Consider the following 24,969-nt stretch of genomic DNA (forward strand, 5'->3'; position numbering starts at 1 on the left):
ACTTATTTGAAGTTTCTTTGCTTCCTCTTAATAATCTTATTCAGATATACGTTTCCCCCAAATTTTTATATGTCTGCCTAGTACAGTGTTTCTTTGTAGCTGAGATCTTCCCTAGCACATCCAAATGGCACTTGCAGCCTTATCAGTGAGCCAAGTGAGAACTGGATAGCTGGATTGTGTTAGCAAGCTTCTTATAAGGAGCCATGAGGCAAGTGCAGAGGAAAGGGAAAAACAAGAGAAGGAGCAGAAACTGGGAGAGTTTTTAAGGAAAACTAATGTGCTTTGAAAACCAGCGCATTAGTTGTCTTCTTCATAAACTTATGGTTTGATAGATTGCAACCTTGGTTATTTACTATGGGAAAGAAAAGAGACCACGTATCTAGAAAAGCAAGTATTTAAAGAGAGCAGCCATGAAAAAGGGAGATGAAACTATCACGCCAGGTTTTGTCCTGGGACAAAAAAAAAAAAAAAAATCTGTATTTGGTTAATTTAAAAACAGTCTGTTGTTTTTTGGACCAGTGACCAGTATTTCCCAAATGCTTTTTTTTTTCAAGTGGATAGATATTGCTTCCAGACACTGGTTAGTGGCTGGTACCTGTCTTCAGGGAGAAGAGAGCTGCTGCTCTGAATCTGTGGCAGACAACCAGAGCCTCTCATGCCCAGTGACAGTGAGCTAGGACTCACCTGTATCTGACAAATGTTTCAAATATAGGAAAAGGATAACTGTAAGCCATATATATGAAGGAGAAAAAGATGAAGGTGAGATAAAAGTTTATTTGATTATTACTTGCTTAGTCTTACCACATTGGCCAGAGAGGTTGTGGACACCCAAATGATGGAAGTGTCCAAGGCCAGGAACTGAGCCTAGCAGACAGTGTCCCTGCCCATGACAAGGGGTTTAGATATAGATGGACTCTAAGGTCTCTTCCAACATAAACTATGCTCTGATTCTGTGGTTTTTGTCCTAGGTGGATACATAGCAAACGCTTGTCTATATGTAGTCTAACTGAACAACTGCAATGGCCACACCTCATTTTCCCTCCTTTGCCCAATGAGAGCCTGTTCTTCCATGCATTCACAACCCTGCAGCATCTAAAGTTTAAGAAGTGTATTAAGTATGTTCTGATCTCACTGGTAATTAATAGTGCAACGTGCTCATAATGGTTCAATGTGTAGTTATTAAAATAACTTTTGAATATTCAATTCTAAAATAATTTTTCAAGTAAATTAAGCAGTAATGACTTCACTATTCATTGAGATGCTTCAAAGTTAAGGGTAATATGAACATATTATACAAGCAGCTAAAACTAGGTGGAAGCTTATCTCTAAGATCTCTGGTTGCAGTACCTTTAAACTGAATCGACTTGGTTTTGCAGTTGCAGAATTATCAATAACCTCAATAACTTCACCTACTAAAGTTGTGTTGAAAAAACTTTCAAGAGACAGCCACTAACAGTGTCCTGATTAGCACATCACCTTGGAGGACATGCTTGTAATGTGTTCAGTGTACTGAAAACAACAGGAAAAAGTTCATTAATATATTAATTTATTTCATTTCAGTTTTAGTTCAATTGAACATCAGAGCAGACAACTTTTTCCTTTGTGACAATACAGGGAATTTCTGAAATGCTGTATTTCCATATTTTACAAAGTATGTCTGAAAAATCAGATTACAGTTTCAAGCATATTACTGTATAGTTTGTCAGGGAAGAGGCTACAGTTAAGAACTCAGCCTAGTGCTTTAGTATAGTTTGTGATTTCAGACATACTTTTCACTCAATAATATATTAAAAAATAGAGCTTTAGAAGAAAACATGATTTAAAGTCATGTTTTCACAGTGTTGGGTAGCTAGAGACATTAATTAGTATAATAAATATTTATGACAATCTATTAAGAATTCACAATATTAGATTTTAGACTAGGTATAGATCACTTATATTTTGTCTTTAGACAAAATCTATTACCTGCATTTTGAATATATACACAGGTTCCAATACAAATGGTGGAGGAATTCTCATAGAAAATGTAACTGTGATGTTGTGAACAATTTTTAAATTAATGTGTCCTTATCTCTGCCACATACATTACTCAAATTTTATTCTGTTTCCCTAGGAAATATTTTGTTGTCCATTACATCACAAGTTCATATTTTTAAAAAAGTTGATTGAGAACAATTGAACTACTGCATTATGATGTTATGTCTTAGACATACTTCTTGATTTCATCATAAAGTACTAATACAAAAGCTCCGCCCATGCCTCTCAACACATTCGACCAGGCACCCTTGAAGAACGCTTTGGATCCTTCGTCTTTAGCTATCTTCCTCCAGCAGTCAATTGTGCCCTTATACATAATATCAGCTGTGGAAACAAACATAAAGGTTACAAGGCTTGAAGTTATACGGCAAGTATGTTTCAACTGTTGTATCTCTAAAACAAGGAATAAGCAAAGTACAGCGAGGATTTAAAATTTAGTAATCAATTAAGGAAAATTAATTCTCCATAGGAAATGAAGTAATTTCTCAGTCCTTGGGATCAACATGATAGAAATAACCATCAATATGTTCCCCATAGATTTTTTTAAAGACTCCAATGAGAAGGTTGTTAATTTTCCATAAGACAAAAAAATACCCAGTATCTCTTATCCTGATGAAGAGAAACTTTCTGCAGCCAGAACCAGAGAAGCACTTATTCTTACCTCCCTTTCGGCCAGACTGCATCATCATCCTACGTCGAACAGTATCAAAAGGATAAGAAACCAGCCCTGCCACTGCAGTGACACTCTGGGCAATCATCCAGCTCACTATAATGTGCACATTCTTTGGATCAGGCAACATACCTGTCATCAAGAACAAATGAACAGAATCAGTACAGAGGGAAAGGGCGGTGGGAAACATGGCTGTGGAAGTAATAATCACCCACCAACCCCGGAGTCAATCCAAACCCAAGGCATTTCAGAGCAGCAAGCAGAAGGAGGCAGCAATGCATGTCAGAAACACCTGTGCACATTTCTAGCACCGCACTCAACTGGTGCTGAGCCAAGCCCTCCTTGTCCTTGTATTGCTAAGTGCCCTAGAGTGCCTTTACTGAATGGATCTTCCCTTGCAGTGACTCCTCCATGCACTTCTTACCCTTGGCCGTATCGTATACCCCAAAATAGGCTGCTCTGTAGATGATGATGCCCTGGACAGACACACTAAATCCTTGGTACAAGCCCTTCAAGCCATCAGACTTAAAGATCTTGACAATGCAGTCGCCCAGGCCAGAGAACTCCCTCTCAGTGGCTCCTTTGCCCACATCAGCCGCCAGCCGGGTCCTGGCAAAATCCAGCGGGTAGACGAAGCAGAGGGAGGTGGCTCCCGCGGCACCCCCGGACGCAAGGTTTCCCGCGAAGTAGCGCCAGAACTGCTTGTGCTTGTCCACTCCGCCCAGGAAGATCTGCTTGTACTTGTCCTTGAAGGCGAAGTTAAGGGCCTGGGTGGGGAAGTACCGGATGACATTGGCCAAGTTGCCTCTCCAGAAGGAGGCGATGCCCTGCTCCTTGGGGATGCGGACTATGCAGTCCACGATGCCCTTGTACTGCTTATCGGCCGTGATCTGTTTGCTGGCATGCTGGACCTGCGGAGAGGAAGGAGGAGGACGGCACGGTGAGAGACGGGCACCGCAGGGTGACCCCGCACGCTGAAGGGCACGGACGGGGCCGGCCCTGCTCCCGGCGCCGCCAGGCGGTGCTGAATGTCCCGGGCAGCTCCCGCGTAACCGGAGCCGGCCGAGCTCCTTCCCATATTTAGTCACGCCGGGCAGCGCCCGCCGAGCCGGCACCACCTGCGGCGCGGCACCGCCGTCCCCCGTCGCCCCCTCACCTGCAGCAGCAACTTCACTCTCTCGATGGGGGCGACAGCCGTCTTGGAGACCGCGGCGGCGATCCCGCCGGCCAGAAAGTCCTTGACGAAGCTGAGTGCTTGGTCACCCATGCCGCGAGCCGGTCCGACAGCCCCGCCCGGAGAGAGGCAACGAGCGGACACTTCCCCACCCCGCCGGACAAATGTCCCCGCCGCCCGCGCCACCCCGCTTATAGCCCGCGGCCTCTCGCGATAGGAGGAGGCGCCCCCCCGGGCGGCGGCCATTGGCTGCGGCCCGCCGGGCCCGCCCCGCCATGCTCCCCCGAGCGGCGGCCGCGAGGGACGCGGGGCCCGGGACGTTTAAAGGGCAAATTAAAGTTATCTGGTGCCTGCTCGGGAACGCGGTGTCAGAGCATGTGCCCGCTGTATTTATAGCTCCCGGGAGGCACCGGAGGAGAGATGGGGAGCTGGCAGGAGCGCTTCAGGCCGTGTTAACCGTTCCGTGCAGGCGAGAGGCAGCGCTGAGGGCTGAAAGCCTGCCCGGAGCGGTCTGAGAGTGCTTTAAGCCTTGCCCTCATGGGCCTGGATTCCCTCAGAGAAGGGCGCCATGGGTGTCGTACCCAACAGCAAAGCGCCCAAGGATGCACTGCCAGCCTGGAAGGCGGTGCTGTGTTCATAGGCATCAGTGACCAGGACTGGGCTGCACCTCTCTTGAGTCGAGGCCAGAGAGCCGCTTCGTGCTGTACGCCCTGTGTGGAACTTGCAGGCAGCGAGGTCTTTAAATACCCCAGCATGCTCTGGGCCTCGGCTTTCCCGAGGAGGAGACCGCGTGCCTTTGTGCATTACACCCTCTTTTCACCCCTGCAAGGTCAGACCCTCGCAAGACCCACGGTTAATCCCCTCTTCAGAGAGAGAGGGAGAGGGAGGGAAGGGAGGAGACTGGGAAGCACATGCCCAGGCAGGCTGAAGTTGCTTGACTGGCACCAAGTGTGAAAGAAGAGTAAAGGGTGTAGTGAAGCTCTGCCTTTATGCAGCATCTGGTCCTTAGAAAAATGTTTGGGTCTCAACTGAAGATGAAATTACTCCCCCATTAGTTTCTCATCCTTATCTGTTTCTCATCTGTTCTTTCTGGCTGACTCCCATAAGAAAACAGGAGCTTATGATTAATTGTTGAGTGACTTAGTTGTGTGGAATAGTTATGTAAAAGGCAATGCAGGAAAGTATAGATGCATACCAAGGAGTTTGCCCTACAGAACTAATCAAATAGAAAAATGTTATACCAAGGAACTTCTAAGGGTCTTCTTTGATTTGGTAATATGGTATCAGTAATGAAAATAGAATTCATCTTAATGTAGATGCTAAAATCTTGGCTGTTCCACAAAAAGACATTCTTTACAGGGCAGTGCATCTCTTCTCACCAATGGGTTTGTTAGCATGAGTCAATGGGATGGTTCATTTGCTCCTCCATCTCTCTTGCTCTCTGGTGCTCTTAGGTCTGCTGACGTCTCTTCTGATGAGCCTCAAGTGTGAGAATTGGATGCCAGCTGTGATTTCCAGAGGCACCCTTTGTACCTTGGCCTCCTGAGATTCTTTCCTCAGAATCTAAGAAAGGGGAAGAGAGCCCTCCCCACCCCTCCCAAGAGATATTTCCCCAAGCAAGGACCAAGCAGGTGCATAGGGGAAGCATAGAGGATCCCTAGAATTAGGCTGAGTTGTAGGGAGTTTTATTTTGCACATGTGGCTGCCTGCTACCTTTGACCTTTCTTTTTTTTTCCTCCATACTTCACTCACCAGGTCTGGTGTCTCCTCTTTTCACAGGAAAGCAAACACCCCTTTAACATTTCGAGGCTTCTGCTGCTGGTTGCACACAGACCCCTGAGACAGTGATGCTCACAGCTGCTGCCTGACTACCCAGACTGATAAGGTCTCCTCAGGGTGTGCACTCAGGTGTCAACCCTGCTGACTGGGGTATGGTGAGTGGGGGATGGGAGAGTGGTGGTGGGATGCTGCTGGGGAGGAAAGGCAGTGGGGGGTCTGAAGCAAGCCTGGAGTGGGAGTCTAGCCTGAAAGGATTGTTTGCCAGCCCCTTCCTCACCATCTTTGATTTAGATTGGTGGGGGGTTTTAATAATTTTTTAGGTTATTTAAATTGTTGGGGCTTTTAAAATGACATTTTAATAAAGTCATTATCACAAGAATTCTAGTTAGTTTTTGAAATTATTCTTGGGTATCATCATCACATCCACAGAGATTGTTTCATCTGATATTTCTGTAGCAGTAATATTGTTTACCCATAACTGCCAGTATTTAAAGAAAGGACTGCATAGCAAGTGAGTTGCTACTTTTTCTGCTTCTGCTCTCCCTTCTCTGAGCCCACATATCTATTTCCAGGCAAGACTTTGCTTCCAAATAGTTTTAACAAAAGCAGGGCTGGACCAGGACATGTGTTGGCTACTTTGAGAGTTATTCTTAATTTGTTTGATTTTTGGTCTAAATGCCTGATTTGGATCTTTCCTATATATGATGATGAGGGGCAGTTTGCTACTTAGTATAGAAGTTCAAACATATCCTGTAAGGAATTTACTGCTAACTCTACCTTCAGCATAAGCATTTCCAGAACTAGCTGGAAATGTCATTGAAAAAAGCTAAAGAACCTTTGGTTTTCATACAGTTAGTTGGTGTTATTCAGTATTCTGATACCTTCCTAGAGAAGTGGTTAAAACAGTTCTGGAAATGCAATCTCTCTGAATTATTGAAAGCAGTCTTTCAAGCTTCATCTTCTTAGATCTTTGCAGCTCTGGATGGATTATTTTTTTTTCTAGGCTGAGCTTGTGGGTGCTCTGCAATGCTGACATAGCATAAAGACACTGCATTTTGTTCTTAACAATTCTGAGCTAAAAATAACCTAGATCTACATTTTTGAGAGAGATTAGTGACTGACTGCATTGTGCTTTGGTGTGTGAATAGTCAGCTTGAAATATTACAGGAGATCAACTTATCCAAAGTAGTGCATACTCTTGTTTACTTACATATCCAAGACACTGGAAACCTTGGCACTGAGGCTAGGCCAGACACAAAATAAAAAGCTTTTCATCAAAAGTCAGCAGTCCAAGCTTGATGGCAGACACAAGGGGGAGCACAAGGAATCACTCAGAGTGTCCTGACCCCCAGCCTAGACAGAGGTGAGTAGACAGTGTATTGGGAAAATGCCAAGAAGAAATGTGTTGGTTTTTTCAGGAATGATTTGTAGAGTTGTGGTAAGTTCTCATTTTTAGGATTGATGCGTATTTGAAGTCAGAAAGAGGAGAGTAAGAGAGCCAGAACAGAGCTAATTGAGGATTAGAGTTGAAGAGAAATGATGAGGTTGCTGATGACAAAGATGATCAAGAAGGACAAAGTAGTGTGAGCTTTGAGTTTGTTTTGGGCAGGTATTAGTAAGAGTTATTTTATCTCGGTGTTGTTGTTACCTGTCTTAGGAGTTATGTTGAGCTGGAGAGAGGGAAAATTGGACAGTAAGTGTAAGCAGCACATTGAGAAGTGTTAGTACTGGAAATAGCAGTAAGAGTCAACATAAGGTGTGTTTGTTTATTAGAGCATGTCTGTAATGTGAGGATGAGGAGTTGGAGGAGGGTCAACATTTCGGAAGAAAACCGAGGAAGTGAATAAAAATTAATATGAAATGGACCAGGAGTACTGTTGTAACAGGACAAGCATGGGACATAGAAGTAGGAGGGAAAAAATACCCAACCTGTGACACAAGGAATAAACTTGTAGGAAGTGAGCATATTAATATTTCCTTTGGCAAGGATTTGTGCAGTAGATATTCAGAAAGAGAGCACTTGAAAAGTGCTTAATTTAACTTGGAAAAGTAGGAAGAAAATTTATGGGGATGGTACAACTGGAAGGGGAGACAATTAAATGGTTGTGGATGAAGTAAACCTGATCACAGATCAGCCAGGAATTTGAAGCTGGGCAGACTGAGTTATGTGTTTGGCAATCATATTTCATAATTCACGAGATAGGAGTGAAGAGTAAGAAACAGCAAATCTACAATCAATTTATGCTAGATAAGAAAGATAAAGAAGGAGAAAGTGGGCTGAGATTGGATGGGATATTCTGAATCTGATGAGATGACAACAATGGCAAGAGCAAGTGAGAGGATATGAGGAAGGACGTGGCAGCCAAGGGAAAAGAACAGAGAGGAAGCATGGGATAACAGAGGTCAGGGGAAAAGCAATTCTTGCTGCAGACCATGTCAAAAGAATGGCTCTTTCAGGGAGCAGAACACTGAGTGAGAGGTGCAGGGGAAATGAGTGGGCCAAGGCAAGGAGACGTACAGGTGACTGCTACAGAGTGCCACCAAGGACATCAGCATGACCCTTGGAAGCTTCCTGAGGATGAGTGTGAGAAATTGTGAAGAAGGGAAGAAAGTCAGTTGAAATCACAGAAGGCTGATCAGGAGGAGCTGGCTGACTGGCTGCCAGTTCTTCAGAGGGGAAAGGAGCTGAGATATTGCTCAAAAGCAGACAAAATGTGATGGGGATGGTGAGGGTGGCTTCACTGTGAGAGTAAGGGGTGGGATGGGATGGAGAGAATGGAGGTCTCTGTGAAAGATTGGATCTGCAGAGAGTCAGGCAAGGGCAGCCAGAATGTGTGGATGCTGGGATTTAACAAGTGTGTGGGAAGTATTTAACGTGGATCTCCCTGCTGCAGCAAGTGAGGAGAAGAAAGGGGAGTGGAGCAGGCAGAAGGATAAATAGGAATACAAGAAGGGCCAATTGAGCAATGGTAAAGTCTTGAGAGTGGGAATAGAGAGGTGTAGGTGTGGAAAATAGCACCAAGGAGGCAGAGTAAGGGGTAGGGCTCATTGCCTCAGGTAGATTGTTTAAGAAACAAGAAGCAGCAGCTGAAGGAATAAAAAGGGAGAGAGGAAACCAGGCTAGGTGGGGAGGGAAAACTAGAGGAGTACAGAAGTAAGTTGCAGCAAGAGAGCACATGAGAGATGTGGAGAAATAGCCCACAAGCAAGGTTAAGCAAGATACACAGAGTCTCCCTAGTCTGCAGTGACTGGTTTCCTCTTGTGCGTGTGTGTGGCCAGGCATGTTACACTTTTGACATTCTCTCCTGACTGAACTAATAATGGAAGTGTGTGTGTTAACTGAATGTCTTCTACCACATCAAAAATTGCCCTGGAGAAGGCAACTTACCTAAGATTATTATATTTTTTCAATTTTCAGTGCTTCATTGGCTTCACTAGTGGCCACTCTGAGGTGCTGGAGAGGGCAAGGATCACTGTAAAGAGTGGGGTGTGAGGAACCAGGGAGAAGGGAAACAAATCAAGCACCAATACTGCAGGATTTGGTTCCTCATCAGAGATTTGTTTATTTCACACAGGTTTCAGATCCTTAGAACAACAGAACTAAACCAGAAACTATCTAGTACTCAAACCAGACAAGCACTAATTTCTGCTACTCCAGTTGTTTGAAGAATTGCAATCACAGTCTTTACACTGAAATTAATTTCACTTTTCTATAGGACTGTGTCACAGAATCACAGAATTTCTAGGTTGGAAGAGACCTTTAAGATCATCGAGTCCAACCCATCTTCTAACACCTCAGCTAGATCATGGCACCAAGTGCCAGATCCAGTCTTTTTTTAAACACATCGAGGGATGGTGGCTCCACCACCTCCCTGGGTAGATGATTCCAGTATTTGATCACTCTTTCTGTGAAAAACTTCCTCCTTAATTCTAGTCTGTATCTCCCTTGGCGCAGTTTGAGACTGTGTCCTCTTGTTCTGTCTGTTGCTGCCTGGAGAAAGAGACCAACCTCCAGCTCACCACAGCCACCCTTGAGGAAGTTGAAGAGAGTGATAAGGTCACCTCTGAGTCTCCTTTTCTCCAGGCTGAACAACCCCAGCTCCCTCAGTCGTTCTTCATACAGCTTGTGTTCCAAGCCCCTCACCAGCCTCATTGCTCTTCTTTGGACACGCTCAAGCATCTCAACGTCCTTCCTAAACTGAGGGGCCCAGAATTGGACGCAATACTCAAGGTGTGGCCTCACCAGTGCCGAGTACAGGGGAAGAATGACCTCCCTGCTCCTGCTGGCCACACCATTCCTGATACTGGCCAGGATGCCATTGGCCTTCTTGGCCACCTGGGCACACTGCTGGCTCATGTTCAGCCGGCTGTCAACCAGCACCCCCAGGTCCCTTTCCACCTGAGCACTGTCCAGCCACACCATCCCCAGTCTGTAACGTTGCAAGGGGTTATTGTGGCCAAAGTGCAGGACTCGGCACTTGGACTTATTGAACTTCATCCCATTAGATTCTGCCCGTCCATCCAACCGTTCCAAGTCCCTCTGCAAAGCCCTCTGTCCCCCTAATAGATCGACACATGCTCCCAGCTTGGTGTCATCTGCAAATTTGCTAATGAAAGACTCTAAACCCTCATCCATGTCATCAATAAAAATATTAAACAGAACTGGCCCCAGCACAGAACCCTGAGGGGCACCACTGGTGACTGGCCGCCAGCTGGATGCAGCACCATTCACCACCACTCTCTGGGCCCGGCCATGCAGCCAGTTCCTAATCCAGCAAAGAGTGCTCCTGTCCAAGCCATGGGCTGCCAGCTTGTCTAGGAGTATGCTGTGGGAGACAGTGTCAAAGGCCTTGCTGGAATCCAAATAAACAACATCTACAGCCTTTCCTGCATCCACTAGGCGGGTTACCTGGTCATAAAAGGTGACCAGGTTGGTTAAACATGACCTACCTGTAAACACTGTACAGTAAACACTTGGTATGCTGCAGACACAATAACAGTTTTGCTAAGATTCAGAACTCCGGTGGATTTTCCTTATAGGTCTCAACATACCTTGAGAACAAAAATAATCTTTTATTTCATGGATGTGCATTTCAGTGGATAATTAATGGTTATACATGCAGCCATAACCATTTACAGTACTCTAGAATATCTGTTAATTGATTATTAATGCAGTCATGACATAAACATAACAGTACACATTACAGATTTTGGTAAACTCATAAAATAGAGGTATTGTGGACAGTTTGCAAGCCATGTATATGAGCAAATTAATGACTTGTTAGACTCCATAATAGTTAATTTACTATTTACTTCCTCTTCTTTGGGAAATATATTTTGATATAAAGCATAACTCATTATGCTCAGACTCCATTTTGGAAGAAAAGACAAAGAACATTGAAGTGACTTTCTCAAGGTCATTTTGTCAGTGTGAGCTAGAGCAAGGCATGAATAGAACTTTCAAGTTTTGCCAGATCTCTTTTGCACATGCCATTATATTAAAAGTCAAGATTATATTTGTTCCAATAATACCATTAAAACTTACTCAAAACAAGCATAAAGCAAAATTTTAAAGCTTACTTTGCAGCTGAAAGGAATGTTGTACTTTTATTTTGATGTAGATCTCTGCAGAAAAGAATTTCTTTAGTAATTTCCAAACATGTTTCTTTACATGGTGTAATGTATATCCCTTCTTGGATTCAGTGATTTTCAGGTTTAGTGCTTCCAGGAAAAAAATGCATGCTGAGAAGATCTCTGATATTTATATATTCATTATTTTTTAAAATTCTAGTTTAAGTAATTTTGCATGGAAGAAATGAGATCTGGAGAGTGTTGTGTTCCGTGCAAAAACTGTGACCTTCAGGGCAAGGCTTGCATCTCAAGAAAAGTGTATACTTCTAGGGTCTTAATTTTGATAGATTTAAGGGTCTTATGTTTGACAGATACTTGAATCTTCATTTTCCTTCTTGCTACCTTGAAATATTCTATTTGCCATCATTTTTTGTCTTATTTTCCTGAGATAGGAGTTGTGCTAAGAGATAAGTAGCATTGTGCTTTGCTTTTCTGCACATTCCAGTTCATTGCCAGGGATATGCTTGTCATGGTGTTCACCAGATCTGTTGGAAGGTGTGACAGCTGCCAACAGTATCAGCAGTACCTGGGCAGGTGTGTGATCACAGCAAAGCCAAGCTATGGCTGAAGCCCTCTGTATTTTCCGTAGGACACAATTTTCTCTTGCTGCTAGTGAGTAACACATCTTAGCAGTGACATTTCAAATGTGTTTTATGTCCTGATCAGGAAATAAAGTTCTTCACCAAGTTCTCCTACTTACCTAGTGGGGTTTTTTAAAATGTTTGTTTCCACACTGGAGAAATGCTGGGTTGTGTGAATGTAGACTTCAGATGCACCTGCTTAAGTTCCACGACCTAGAAATGGGTCTGATTAGTTTTCAGAGATTGGCAAAATGAAGCCATTAAAAAGTGAAAGTATGAATATAGACTTTTCTGACCTGAAGTTTACAACATGCTCTTCTTCAGAAAACCTCCTGGGTTGGAAAAATGTCTAGTGTGACACCCAGCCCTCTTTGTGTAGTGCAACATTCTTTACACCATTCATGCAATCCCCTGTGTGATGACTCTTGTGTTCAGCTTTCCATAGTTCTAGTGACTCTTGCGTGGTTTTCAATTGCCTGCCTCTTCTTAGAGTTGCAGGGACTTGGTCTTTCTTCTTAGATCCACATAAACCAGTAATTAGCATTTTAAATCATTCATACAACATTGGTGCAAGTCAGATTATATGAGGAAATCTCATGTAGCATTTTAAGTAGAGTTTTATTTTCTATTTTGTTCAAGCTTATTCTTCTAAATATTGTCTTAGTATAAATCTTAATGGCATAATGCAAGTCTTTGCTCTATTCAATTCAATTTGGTCTTTGCTCTTTGCAATACATCTTTTTATCATCCTTCATGTTGCAGTTTTTTTGGAGTATCTAAAATTATTGAAGTTGATCTTATGTTTGTTTTGTTAATCTTCTGTTTTCTCTTTTCTAAGTTGTTTCTGTGTGTGATTTTACTGTTCTAGGTATTTTTAAAAGCATTGTTTCAGGCAGACAGATTTGAATTGTTAAATTATTTAAGTGATTTGTTTTCCATCTGCTATTTCTGACAATACATCTGGTTATAATAAAATAATTTTGTTTTTAATAAAAGTGTCAATATTGTTAGCCCTTGTTCAATCGTTACCTCTTCATTTTCACATATTTTGTAAAGTTTCTCATGCTGTGATTTTACTCTAGACTAGTCTTTCTTCTGTGAAATTGTTCATAATAGTTTATAATTTTCACAGTAATATTATTTTCATATGTTGTAGGAAAAACTGAAATGATTTCTGGCAGCAGCATGTATTTAATGGAATCACAGCTTTTCACAAGATCTGATAATTGCACTGCAATAGAAAAACAAGGTAATAATATTTTTATAGTATAGAAAAAACATGCATTAAATGTAGATGTAATTCTTACACATACTTGCAATAGCTATTAGCACAATAGTTTTAATAGAATTTCAAGCTTATTTTCAAGTAAGTGAGAAATAAATAAATTGTATTACTTAGCAAATGAATCATCAAGTTTTTGGTTGACTAGACCGCAATTACTTTGGTGTTATAATTGAAATTGTATTGATTACAATGCCAGACATGTTTTTTAATAAATTGAAATATTAATCTTTCTATATTTTGCAAGAAAATGGCAAATAATTAAGGTCAGTTCCATGCCACACATTATTAAAATGCAGGAAGAAAAAAAAAGGTGTGCTGAAAAGCCAGAATCCCAGCAAGTGGGATGCTGATATTGAAGATGACAACTGCCCTGCTAAAGAGTGAGAAAACTGAGTGAGAAAGTCTTTAGATGCCAGAGTTTATGGTTTTTGTGGCATAAAAACTCATGTCCCTTCATGGGATATTCCAATGCTTCAGAACTCGCTGTGGAAAAAATCTACCTTGAGTCCCATGTCCAAAACTTCCTTTGAATTTGAATTTTTCCACTTGAGCTGATATACAGGATATGAAAGGGAACAAATTATGGGGACAAAAGCAGAAGTCAGGAAACAATTAGATTATGTGGTATATTACCTCAGCTTGATTAAAAAAAAACTATCTGTATTTCATTCTTTCCTGGAGAATGACTGCCAGTTTCTGATTCACTGGGAATTCAGTTTACTACTTCCTTATAAATCTTAAGGAATGAGTGAAGATACTGTATTACGATACATTCTTAAATGTTGCTGTATTATTTCAAATTGGTATATATGTATGTACAGTTATAGGTAGGTATGAATGAATATATGCTGTGAAATTGGCTTGCAGTTTAACACTGTAAAAGGAATTGTCCTATTGCTCCATTTAATTTCTTTTCCTTTGTAGTAATATACAGTAATGGAAAAAGTTGAGATTGAGCTAGTTTCTATTTCCCAGACTGGTATAAAGGGATAGAAGACAGGGGGTGTTCTGAATATATATATAGTGAAGAAAACTGAGAAGTTAGGAACAATGGTGCAGACATGAAACAGTCTTGAAATAGCCAGGGATAAATTATCTGGACCTTATCAGTTACTTCCAGGATCATAGGGGTGGGGGATCACCCAGAAGCTGTGTAAGTCTGCTGCTTGTTTGTGATTTGCCTTTCAGATGTTAGAGTGTTGTAGGTTGGCACCCTTTGTTTCTGCATAGAACTAGACCAATGACTCGGGTCAGAAGAAACAGTTGAAATAAAATAGATCTTTATGCAATTTAAAATATCTATCTGGCTTCCATACATTTTCATCAGTGCCATGCTTCATTTTTTGAGGTGTTCTTGAAATTGCAGGCTTTCTTGTTCACTGCTAATAATCCACAGACAGAAACAGCTAACACTAAATGAGTGAAAAATTGTGAGACAGCAGTGTTGCAGGAGCCCAGCAGCTTATTCTATACTTTTGTACCTCCTGTTCTGCCCCTCACCTCTGCAAAATAAGATTAAAAAACCCAAACCACCATAAGCAGAGCACTTCTCTTCCCCGTAATCCTCCACTTCTGAAACATCCTCAGTTTGAGAGAAGAAGAGAGCCCATTGATGTAGTTTTGGGAAAGCTATCCTAAAGCCGTGCACTTTCTCCTACTGGGCACAGCCTGGCAGGGGAGGCTGTTCTCAGTTTTGAGCAGCAGTGATGTGGATGGGAGGAGGTTGATTACAGCAAGGGATGAGAAGCATGCATTTACATAGTCTCCTTTTCCCTGCCACCTCTCCACTCTCCAGCAAGCATGGGTTTATTTTAGCATTGGCATTCTGAGGCAGGATTAATTTTCCCCTGAATAGGTCAGGCTGGAGCAGAGCCAGGAAACATGGCCTTTCATAGCTGGGGTGACTCAGGAAGGCAGAGATACCTACTAAGTAGACAAGGGCCTATAACTGCTGGGCCAATGCCCAGTGCAGGAGAAGTATCCTGGAATAACCTTTCTGATAAACAGCAGAAAAGTCCTGGAGCCTTTTTCCAGGAGCTGATGCCAGGCTGAACCAGGCTGTAGTGCTGCCCTCTGCTGTTTGCAATCGGGGAGAAAAGGAAGTCAGTGATGGAGCCCCGCAAATCCGAAACAAGGCATAACTGGGGAAGCAGTAGCAGGTGAACGAGCGCTCGCATTGCAGGCAGTGCTTCAGGCGGCTGAAATGTGCCCTTGCATCTTCACTGGCAGTTCCGTTCAGAGTAACGAACATGGCTAATTGTTTTCTTACCAGTTTTATTTCTGGTAGGGCCCTTGTGGCCCTGCAAAGCAACTTGTGACAGAAATCATGCTTTTTGACATGCTTGTTTGTGTTTCAGTGTGCAGGGGAGATGCAGAGTAAGAAACTTCTATCAGTAATTCAGATTTTAAAAACTTTGCTATACTTATTATTCTGTAGAATTATTAAACTCCCTGCTTACACATATTTGATACAAAGTTGTGTAGAAAGCTACAGCCATCTTGTCTAACTACATGACACCTGGAGGTGTCTAGGACCTTTCTACCATAGCTAATCCATCAGGCAGCATGGAAGCAAAATGGAAGTAATCACATATGTCATCAGAACTAGAGGAAATTGCCATTAAGGGGTATTTCCTGGCCCTGATGCAGTACACTCCTGATAGACTTGGAGCCTATGTAGCCCTGAACACTTGCACATCTGCAGATGTCCCAGCAGCTGTAAAGGCTGTGTTTAGGGTTCTGCTCTGGAACATAACAGCTGGGATGATTTCATGGCCCTAATGAAGTAAATGAGCTTGTGGTGTATGATTCCAGAAACTCACTACTTTGCTTCACAAAGGAGGTGTTAATGTTAAGCTTTGATCCCATCTTAATGTTTGTATCTTTAAATGTAATATGCATGTTTCACTTCTTGATACTGATTTTAAAACACTTACCTTCAATTTCTTTGTCACAAATATCCCATCCCGACTGTGTGGGATTTTGACTTAGTTATCAATGTGCCTATGGCTCCCTTTAAAAGGAAAGAAACTTCTCATTTTACAACTAATAAAAAAATCTATAAAATTGAAAAAAATGCAGAACTGATCAGAACCTTGTGACTCAGCTAGTGTTGTACAGTGATAAATAAAAGCAACTGTAGTCATTTATCCTGTCGGCAACTCAATAAATTGTTATACAATGTGCAGAGGCTTGTGGTGACTTGTTTATGCAGGCAGTTAATGAATAATAAAATAAATAAAAGCTTCTTTCAAAATAGGTGAGCTAATTAATGATTTTTAGAGGTACGATTTCACTTTGGGAAGTGACTGTAACAGTAGAGCTGTGAGGGTGTTTATTGGCGTTCCCTGCCTTCAGCAGTGAATACTTTTAATTCTGTTAGAGTAACCATTTTCTAACATTCAAGGCTGCAACCTCAAACTGAACTTTAAGGGTGAGGACTTTTCTGCTTGTGTTGTAAACCATATTCAGGCCATAACTCTGGGCCTGTCTGGGGGAAGACAGAGAACCAGTATAACCAGGATGTTTAACCTTCCCCTTGGTTTACTCTTCATTTTTGCAATCATTTGGCTTCATTTCCTAGGCTCCCAATAGCAGAAGAGCAAGACTGTACCATTGTTTGCCTGGGATGCTCGTTTGTGCAAGCAATATTCACAGCTCAGCCAAGCTGGCAGGAGGACCTTGTTGAGTCAGTGATCATATTGCTTTCTACAGAGCCCGGGTGTTTGGTTGGTTGGTTGGTTGGTTGGTGTTTGATTCCATCACATTAGCATTTACAGCAGAAAACAATTCTAATGGAAGATAAAAAACAGATCAGTTTTACTTGTAGTCTCAGAACTTGAGGATATGGCTTGAAAAAAGTGGGAACAGGTAAAATCTGATTGTGTCTTTTCTTTCATAGATTTCACAAGGAAATGGGAGATGGGACAATCAGTCCACCATCTGGTGTGACTGCAGTTGAAGCAAAGTTGGCAAATTTGGTTCAGCCTGATTTTATTTCACTCTTGTCCACATTTATTTCATTTAATTTGTGACCCCTTTGTGGGTGTAAACTGCTGAAATTGCAGAAGTCAAAGAAGTCTTTGAAATTTGAAACACAGAAAAATTACCTGTGATAGAAGAGAGGGATCCACAATTCGATGCTACCATATGAGCACCTTCTGAGATGTGTCAAGAAATCAAGCATTAAACATGTGTGTGTCCTTCATTTTATAGTTAGTGAGTTGACATGTAGATAAAGGCTCTGTGAATATCTGCACTGGAGCAGGTGAATTCCAGCCTGCACCAGTCCTGCAGTGAAAGATTGGCTGAGAATTTGTGGGCTCCATTGCTTGGAAAGTGGCAGCGTCACTAAGTTCGTTTCAGGAAGGACAATTGCAGAGACTTGCAAAGACCATCATCCTTCTTTTATTAGGTAGCTTTTATAGTTCCCAGGTATTTGGATACCAAGGTGAATTGATCTCTTTTTTTGTTTGTTTCTTGTTACTTTCAGTAGCTGTGCAGAGCCTCTTCCAGCAGAGTGCTCTCAGTCCCTTACAGAGGCAGACTAACCACAAGCAGTGACAAACGGAGAAATCCTCAGTCTTTACTCAGGTGTTTTTTGTTTGGTTTTTTTTTTTTTGTTTTTGTTTTGTTTTGTTTTTTGGTTTTTTTTTTTTTTTTTTTGTTTTTTGTTTGTTTGTTTGTTTTTAATGCTTCTCACCTGGACTTTGTGTTTCTCAGTGCTTTGTTCTGGAGGAGTACTGGTCACAGAGGACCAGTTCAGAAATAATTTTTTCATTTTATATATGCCAGCAAAGTGTCCTAAATAATTCACTACTGTGCTCAGTTGGTTGTTTGAGATCTCTGATATGTTGTTTATATAATGCAGTATTTTTGTAAACTCCATTAAGTCCTATGCTGTTCCTGAACAGTGTAGGCTGAACTTGTATGCCAGGAGGGGGAAGGGAGAAAATTTTCACTTACCATGTGGGGTGAGTAACTTTCTTGTAATGGAATTGGACCCTTTCTCCAAGTGGAAGGTGGACTCTGGTTAAAGTAGTTAAATCTTTTCACTAACCTAGGCCTCATTTGTTTTCAATGTGTATGAATGTATGCTTTCTTAGTATTGTTTTGTCTTATTTAAATTTTTCTCAGGAATAACTGACAAAGAGAAAGGTGAATCATGAGCAGAAGTTTCAGAAAGCACTTGAATACTGGTAAAAAAGATTTTCTTTATCCAAAATCATCTCTCTGTGGGGAGATAGAATTTTAACTTCCTAGGAATGTTTCCTTCAGCACCCTTTTTCATAGTGCCTACTGCTGAATGCATTCAGGGCATTTATGTTTCTGTATAAGGCAAACTATGCTAAGTAACCGGATTATTTAAGGGGCAGGGAAATAATGGTTTTTTCCAGTCAAATTTTTGTTTTCAAGCCACAAATGAACAATTCTCTGCTACCTTGCCATCTTCAGTGTGCCCAACACACTGATGACCTGAAGACTAAAAGTCTGAAAATCTTTTCATTATTCTTAGTTCAGTCATGCTGGAGGTGTCCTTTGTTCAGGATGGTGCCATAGCTGTAACTTCAAATATCCTGTATCTTTAAGGGGAATATTGCATTACCACGTTTTATTTGTGCTTCATTCTGAGTTCAGAGAGCAGTTTCTGCCATCTGTCTCTAAGAGGGAGCTCTCAACACTGCAGGAATAAGTTTGACAGCTCCTCATTATGCTTTGATTGCAGTCTGTCTGAACGTGTGGAGGCATCAGCTTCATGATGGTTATTAGTCACCAGCTGATATTGCTTCAGCACAAATTTTCTTCTTTTTCAGCCGACTTTCCTGGCAGTTGCATTTATTTCAGATATGGAAGGTGTTATTGCTGTCAGTGTTTTCACAGCAACAGATAGCTTTACATCAGGATCCTCTTAATCCTTTCAGCTGGAAGTCCAGCTGCACCCATGTTCCGGTTTTTGTAGCCAAGGTATGCCTGCAGATGGCTCACACTAAGTGTCTGAAATTCTTTAGGCATTTCACCCATTTTACTAGTGGACACTTCTGGGTGTTGTCCTGAGCAGAGGGGAGTCACTTTGAGTTGAAAGTAACAGATGATGATTGGAAGAGATGTACTTCCTGCTACCACAGATATAACTGAAGTCCCTTCAAGACCGAGGGATGTGAAGCTGTCCTGTCAAGCAGCTTAGAAACTGGTGTTCACAGAGAGCTTTCTTCTGGGTTCACCTCTGGAAATAGATTTCTTTTTTTGCATTGCTTATTCCAGGCTGGGAACAGGAGGCTCTGCTGCACCTCCTACAGTCCACTTTCAACAAGGAAATAACAGCTGTCTTGGTTGTCATTGGTAGCTATAATTCTTCATTGCTTCCTTCTACCTCACTTTTCCTTTGGATGTATTTAAAGATCTGCTTGTCTTGGAGGTGTCTTTTCAGTACATTGGTGCATTATCAGTGGAGCAGAAGAGTGGCATTGGACTGTCTGTCCTGAAATGTCTGTCTGGTATCTGCTATGATAAACTGCTTGGATGGATGTGATGGGCTAGCCCTGACCAGCATCTAAATATCCACACAGCCACTCAGTCATTCCCAGGCAGGACAGGTGAAAGAACAGGAAGAGCAAAAGTTATAAGACATTTGGATTCGAGCAAGGATTTTATTAAGTGAAAGAAAAAATGCAAAGGAGTGCAAAACTGGTCATTCACCGCCTTCCACAGGCTGTCTCTGAGCAACAGCTACAATGGCTGTACCTTGGGAGAAAGCCCCACACCCAATTTTTAACACAGCATGACATGGTATGGAATAATCCTTTGGCCAATTTGAGTCAGCTGTTCTGGCACTGTTCCATCTTCTTGAGAGAACAAGATATAATAGCTTTAAATTGAAAAAGGGCAGGTTTACATTAGATATTGGGAAGAAATTCATTACTATGAGGGTGGTGAGGCGCTGGCAGAGGTTGTCCAGAGAAGTTGTGGATTCCCCATCCCTAAGACTGTTCAAGGCCAAGTTGGAGGGGGCTTTAAGCAATCTAGTATTGAGGCAGGTGTCCCTGCCCATGCCAGGGAGGTTGGAACTGGAGGATCTTTAAGCCTCTTCCAACCCAAACTATTCTATGATTCTTGTGCCTGCCCTCCCCAGCCTATTCACTGGAGGGGGTCAGCATGAGATAAAGCCTGGATGCTGTGCTGTGCAGGCGCTGTTTAGCAATAGCCAAAAGACTGGTGTGTTATCAACAGCACTGTTTTAGTCACAAATCCAAAGCACATATGGGCTTTCATGAAGTTAACTCAATTCCAGCCAGACATGGTAGAACACAGCTTCTTTACACTAATTCATTGTAGATCAGGAGAGTTTCATGGATGGCGTAAGGATCCTGATGACTCAATGACAGCTCAACTCTTTCTCTCTTCCTATCATATGTTCCCCATCTCCTCTCACGTCTGCACTAGCAATTGTGCAGTCTTAAAAAAACTGAATTTTCAGCACATCCTCGATAGTGAGTCAAAGCTGTTTCGTAGGCAGGGAGCTGGGAAAAGTGACCTTTCTGAATAGATGTGTCAGTTTGTGACATAGCTGTGTGATTGTTATACAGTGGTTGTACTTCTTCATTCTTATATCCCCCCTAACTAATCTCCCCCACCTCTAAATGCCTGCTTTCACTATGAGGTCTGTATCTCCTACTTCAGCTTCAGAGCATTTAGCTAGAGAAAACTCTATATGCAAAAAAGGATCCAATTACTTGGTTCTCTGAAGCTATGATGCATGTATCTCCCATTAGCAGTTAACTAGAAAAAGAAACATAATATTTAATGTATGGTATAGAACTAGAGATAAAATTCACTCATATACATTATGTATGTCAGTGAGAGATAGAGGAGATTAATTTTTAATTTCATGTGTTTTTTCTTAGGGGATCTCTACACAGATCATTAGAATAGATATGGAGTATTACCACGTTTTTAACTTTTTTTTTCTTTAAATCTGGAATATGTGCAACATATGTGGGAGGGTTTCCATACAAAGTCCCTCTGCTGAAAAAGCAGAGTGGTATTTTTGGAATGTCCTGGCCACTAGATGGCAGGGTGCTCTTTGGATAAAGGAAGCACTAGGCTCTGTTGGACACTAATTTGCTCTCAGTGTCCAAACCTCTTATTGAGATTATCAAGAGTTTTGCTGGAGTGAGGAGTGCCTACAGCTCTGGAGAGATCTCCAGTTATGTTGTGGCCCTTTGACAGTACTAACGTGCATTTTTAAATTTTCCCCAGTAAAATAGAGACCTGATTGAATTCCACCAAGCTTGACACAATAAAATAATAAAGAAAAGCTGTGATTTAACCACAATTAAACCATATGTTAGTGAATATATTGGAGAAGCCTCTGCCTCTTGTGCACGTGCTGTTTTTACTGTGCCAAGTTCTGAAGTACTCAGTCCTTGAAGTGAATTCAAAAGAGGAGACTAGCCCAAGTTGTGACCTTGGAATCTGGCTTTAAATAGTTCCGACTGACAGTTTGCTGCAGGTGGAGGATCCAGTTAGCATTTAGAAAAGTTAAGGGCTTTAATTTTCACTCTTTCACACCAATATCATCTTGGATTAGATCTTCATCTAATAAATTCACCTGAATGAAACTTGTGTAATGGTGCTAAGAAACCATAGGCATATTTATGTTTAGAGTAGAATTATTACAGTATTCAGAACATTAAGATGAGGAATTTGTGCACATTTACTATCCCAAATATAAATCTGTAACTGGGGAAGTTGTGTGTAACACCCCTCTATTCTGAACCTTGCTAAATTGAAATGACCACACTAAGATCAGGTCCACATCACTGAGTCTGTGAGCTAATGAGGGGTGAGGGTAAAAGATTCACCAAACTGCGTGCTTTGTCATGGTTTTTGTGGCATTACATTTCTTTACTAACACATCTAGAAAACTTGTAGGGAGATTTTCAAAATTTTCAATTTTTATCTTTTTGGTAGATAAATAGCAATTTTTAAATTAGCGGACTCATTTAATAAGTGTAATGACAAGTTAACATTGACTTTGTCAGGGTAGATGATCCTTTTAACAAAGTTCCTCAAAACTAAATGGACTATTTAACAAAAATGACAGCATTTTCAAGTTTATATTTTGTGGTGTTTGAAATGGATTGATCTTTCTTTTTCTGGAATACTTCTTTACACTTTATTTTTTTTAAGTGAAAAATATTTTAAATTAGTTAAATTATAAATGGAATATGGTTTACAAAATGAAAAGTATAAGTTCAAGGAAACAAATATTTTGTGAAAAGCTGTTTCAGACAGGACACTTGTGCAAAGTCCTTCAACTTGCGCAAAATATATTTTCAAGTGGTGTATGGTGTGACATATTGTGCAGTATTTTAATCACAGTTTCAGAAGTTACTTACTTGTAGTACTTGCCACTGGCTAAGCTTTGTTACAAATGACACTTTTTAATCCTGTTGAATCATGACTTAGATCCTTTAGCTGTAATGAAATGCAGTAAAATTTTTTGCCAAGTTTTGCCCACATTCAGTTTGGGAACAATGTACATTTGTTTTCACAGGAAAAAAGGTATTTCTAGTCTGTTACACAAGAGTATCTTTCTTTTGAGGCTGCCTGCATTGCACATATACTATTCCTACACTACTATGCTTGCACTTAGCCTTTTTATCTGTCTTATCTGCATGCAAGGGCAGATTCAGAGCAGGGTGACCTAACTGGTGGACTTCTAATCACATCTGAACTAGAGCTGAACATGTGTTTTTCCAGGGTATCAGACATGAGGTATCTCTTGTGCTCCAGTAGGAGATACTATATTTTTAGCATCCTTGTGGGCATGTAGGAGCAGCTGCAGTGTGCAGATTCCAGCTGTGAGGAGAGCAGGCTGTGCTGGCAAAGCTGCAGCTGGTACTCTGCTTCTTGCTGAGAGGTGCCTGGTGGAATTGCCCAGGCAACCTCAGTTAAAATGAATGGAGTAGCAACTGCTTTATTCCATATAATGTAAGACTTCTGGCTTGCTGTAGCAAAAATGCCTCCAAGTTATTTTTAAAGCCCTTTTTGAGAGAAAACATCCTGTGTGGGTAAAAAGCTCTTCTTCTTTTAAATATAAGGGCTTTTTTGTTTGTTTTGGTTTGGTTTTTAAATAATAAAAATTCCCTTTTGCCACCTGCACTGTCTGAGTGGCTTCCTTTTGCTGTGTCTACATTTCACTTCAGAAATCTGCTGTAACATCTCCATCTGTTTGAACTTCAGAGCTGGCAACTTTTGTACCCCCCAGGTACCAAACACTGCAGTTCTTGGATCTGGAATCTGCTTCTGAAAGAAGCCTGTTTCAGTGAGAAATAATCCTTTATTTTGTCTGGTAGCCTGTTCCTCAGCCTGGATTTTTTACCTATGCTTTACAGTCCTGAATGGTGTCCCTGCTTTATGACACCATCTCTGAGCTTAGCACCTAAAGAAAGATAACTCTGATAATGCTTGATCAGATGTTCTGGCAAAATCTCCATGAGGCCTCTCAAGATATTTTTCCACTTTTTACCTGCTGTTGAAGCAATGGTAAGGAGATACAAAGGTCTTGTGTTTCCCATAACTGATAAGAAATGCTTGCAGCATTAGCAGATCCTTACAATGCTGTTATGGGTGTCTGTTTTACTATGGAAAGGTATTTAGTAGTCTAGCACAATTACTTTTTTCCATTTCAATTTTCTCCCACCTCCTGTTATTTCTACTACTAACTCAGCAGCAAGGGAGATGCTGCTGTGGCACATTTAGTATCAATAGGCGGTGACAGCTTGCAGCCTTTTAACCACTACTTAGCTTAAGCGTCCTCTAAGTGTGAGTTTTACAGGAACACAAAAAACATATGATATAATTGAAATAGCTGTGCCTGAGGGGAAGACACATGGAGCTGGGATCTGGGGGATTCCTTTGGTAAGGGTAGAAAGGTGTTGTATTAAGGCGTGGTTTAAGAGGCATAGCATGAAAGTTCATGACACCTGGTTTTATTTCCTACCATTGTGTGGCACTGGACAATGCATCCCTTGCCCCGTCTGTGGCAGGCAGATGTCAGTAACTATAAAATCCATCAGTTTGTGAAGGGCACAGGTGTTGGGGATGACAGAACTCATCCAGGCATGCTGAGCAACCTGGTTAATGCATATAAGGCGAAGAATCCAAGATACAGGAGGGAAAGACATAAAACACACTGGACAATACAACAAAATACTCATGCCACATGCTGCATTGCTACCTCTTAATAATAGGCAATTTGGCATGGTATGGACTTGCTTACAGTTTCTCACAATGTATATGGGGATTATAACAGGGGGACTATCTTCTCCTTGCTTCTTGGTTATTACATTAGCAACATGAGAGCCTTTTCCTTGAGGTGTTATTTACAGGGTGGATAAGAGAGTTGCAGTGATAGCGAGACTCAAGGGATCTTGGCTTGCCAGTGATCCAGAGCCTGAAACATCGTGGTCTGTGTTAACCCCCTTGCCAAACTCTGTCCCCTCCCATCAGTACCCTGGTGCTGTTGTGCACTTACTGAAATGTTTGACCTCTTTGGTTTTTATAGAGAAACAAAAGGGAGACAGGCACTCCTAGTGCTACCTTTCCTTTTCACACTGCTCTCATGGAACAAATTTTTGTTGCTTTGATTGTATTTAAGTAACAAGAGACTTTCAGGCCAAATTTGGGAAGACATTTAACTAACTCGCTCAAGTTAGGAGATCTGGCTCTGTCTGCATAGCCTGTGACATGATCCAACAACCCTGGCAGATTGTTACCTGCTGGCTGGGTCTGAATGGCAGGATAAAAT

At 41.6% G+C, this 24,969-nt stretch overlaps 1 protein-coding gene across 1 annotated transcript; it reads right to left on the minus strand.

The window, feature by feature from the left end:
* Positions 1-1,529: 1,529 nt before the first annotated feature.
* On the minus strand, positions 1,530-4,065 carry SLC25A4 (solute carrier family 25 member 4). Its single transcript, XM_030947316.1, has 4 exons — positions 3,864-4,065; positions 3,132-3,618; positions 2,699-2,839; positions 1,530-2,361 (listed from the first exon to the last, which is right to left on the minus strand). The coding sequence occupies exons 1-4, from the start codon at positions 3,972-3,974 to the stop codon at positions 2,204-2,206; spliced, it is 897 nt and encodes a 298-aa protein (XP_030803176.1). The 5' UTR covers positions 3,975-4,065; the 3' UTR covers positions 1,530-2,203.
* Between the last annotated feature and the right edge of the window lie 20,904 nt (positions 4,066-24,969).

Source organism: Camarhynchus parvulus, chromosome 4, assembly GCF_901933205.1.
Source record: "Camarhynchus parvulus chromosome 4, STF_HiC, whole genome shotgun sequence".
NCBI classification, from domain to species: domain Eukaryota; kingdom Metazoa; phylum Chordata; class Aves; order Passeriformes; family Thraupidae; genus Camarhynchus; species Camarhynchus parvulus.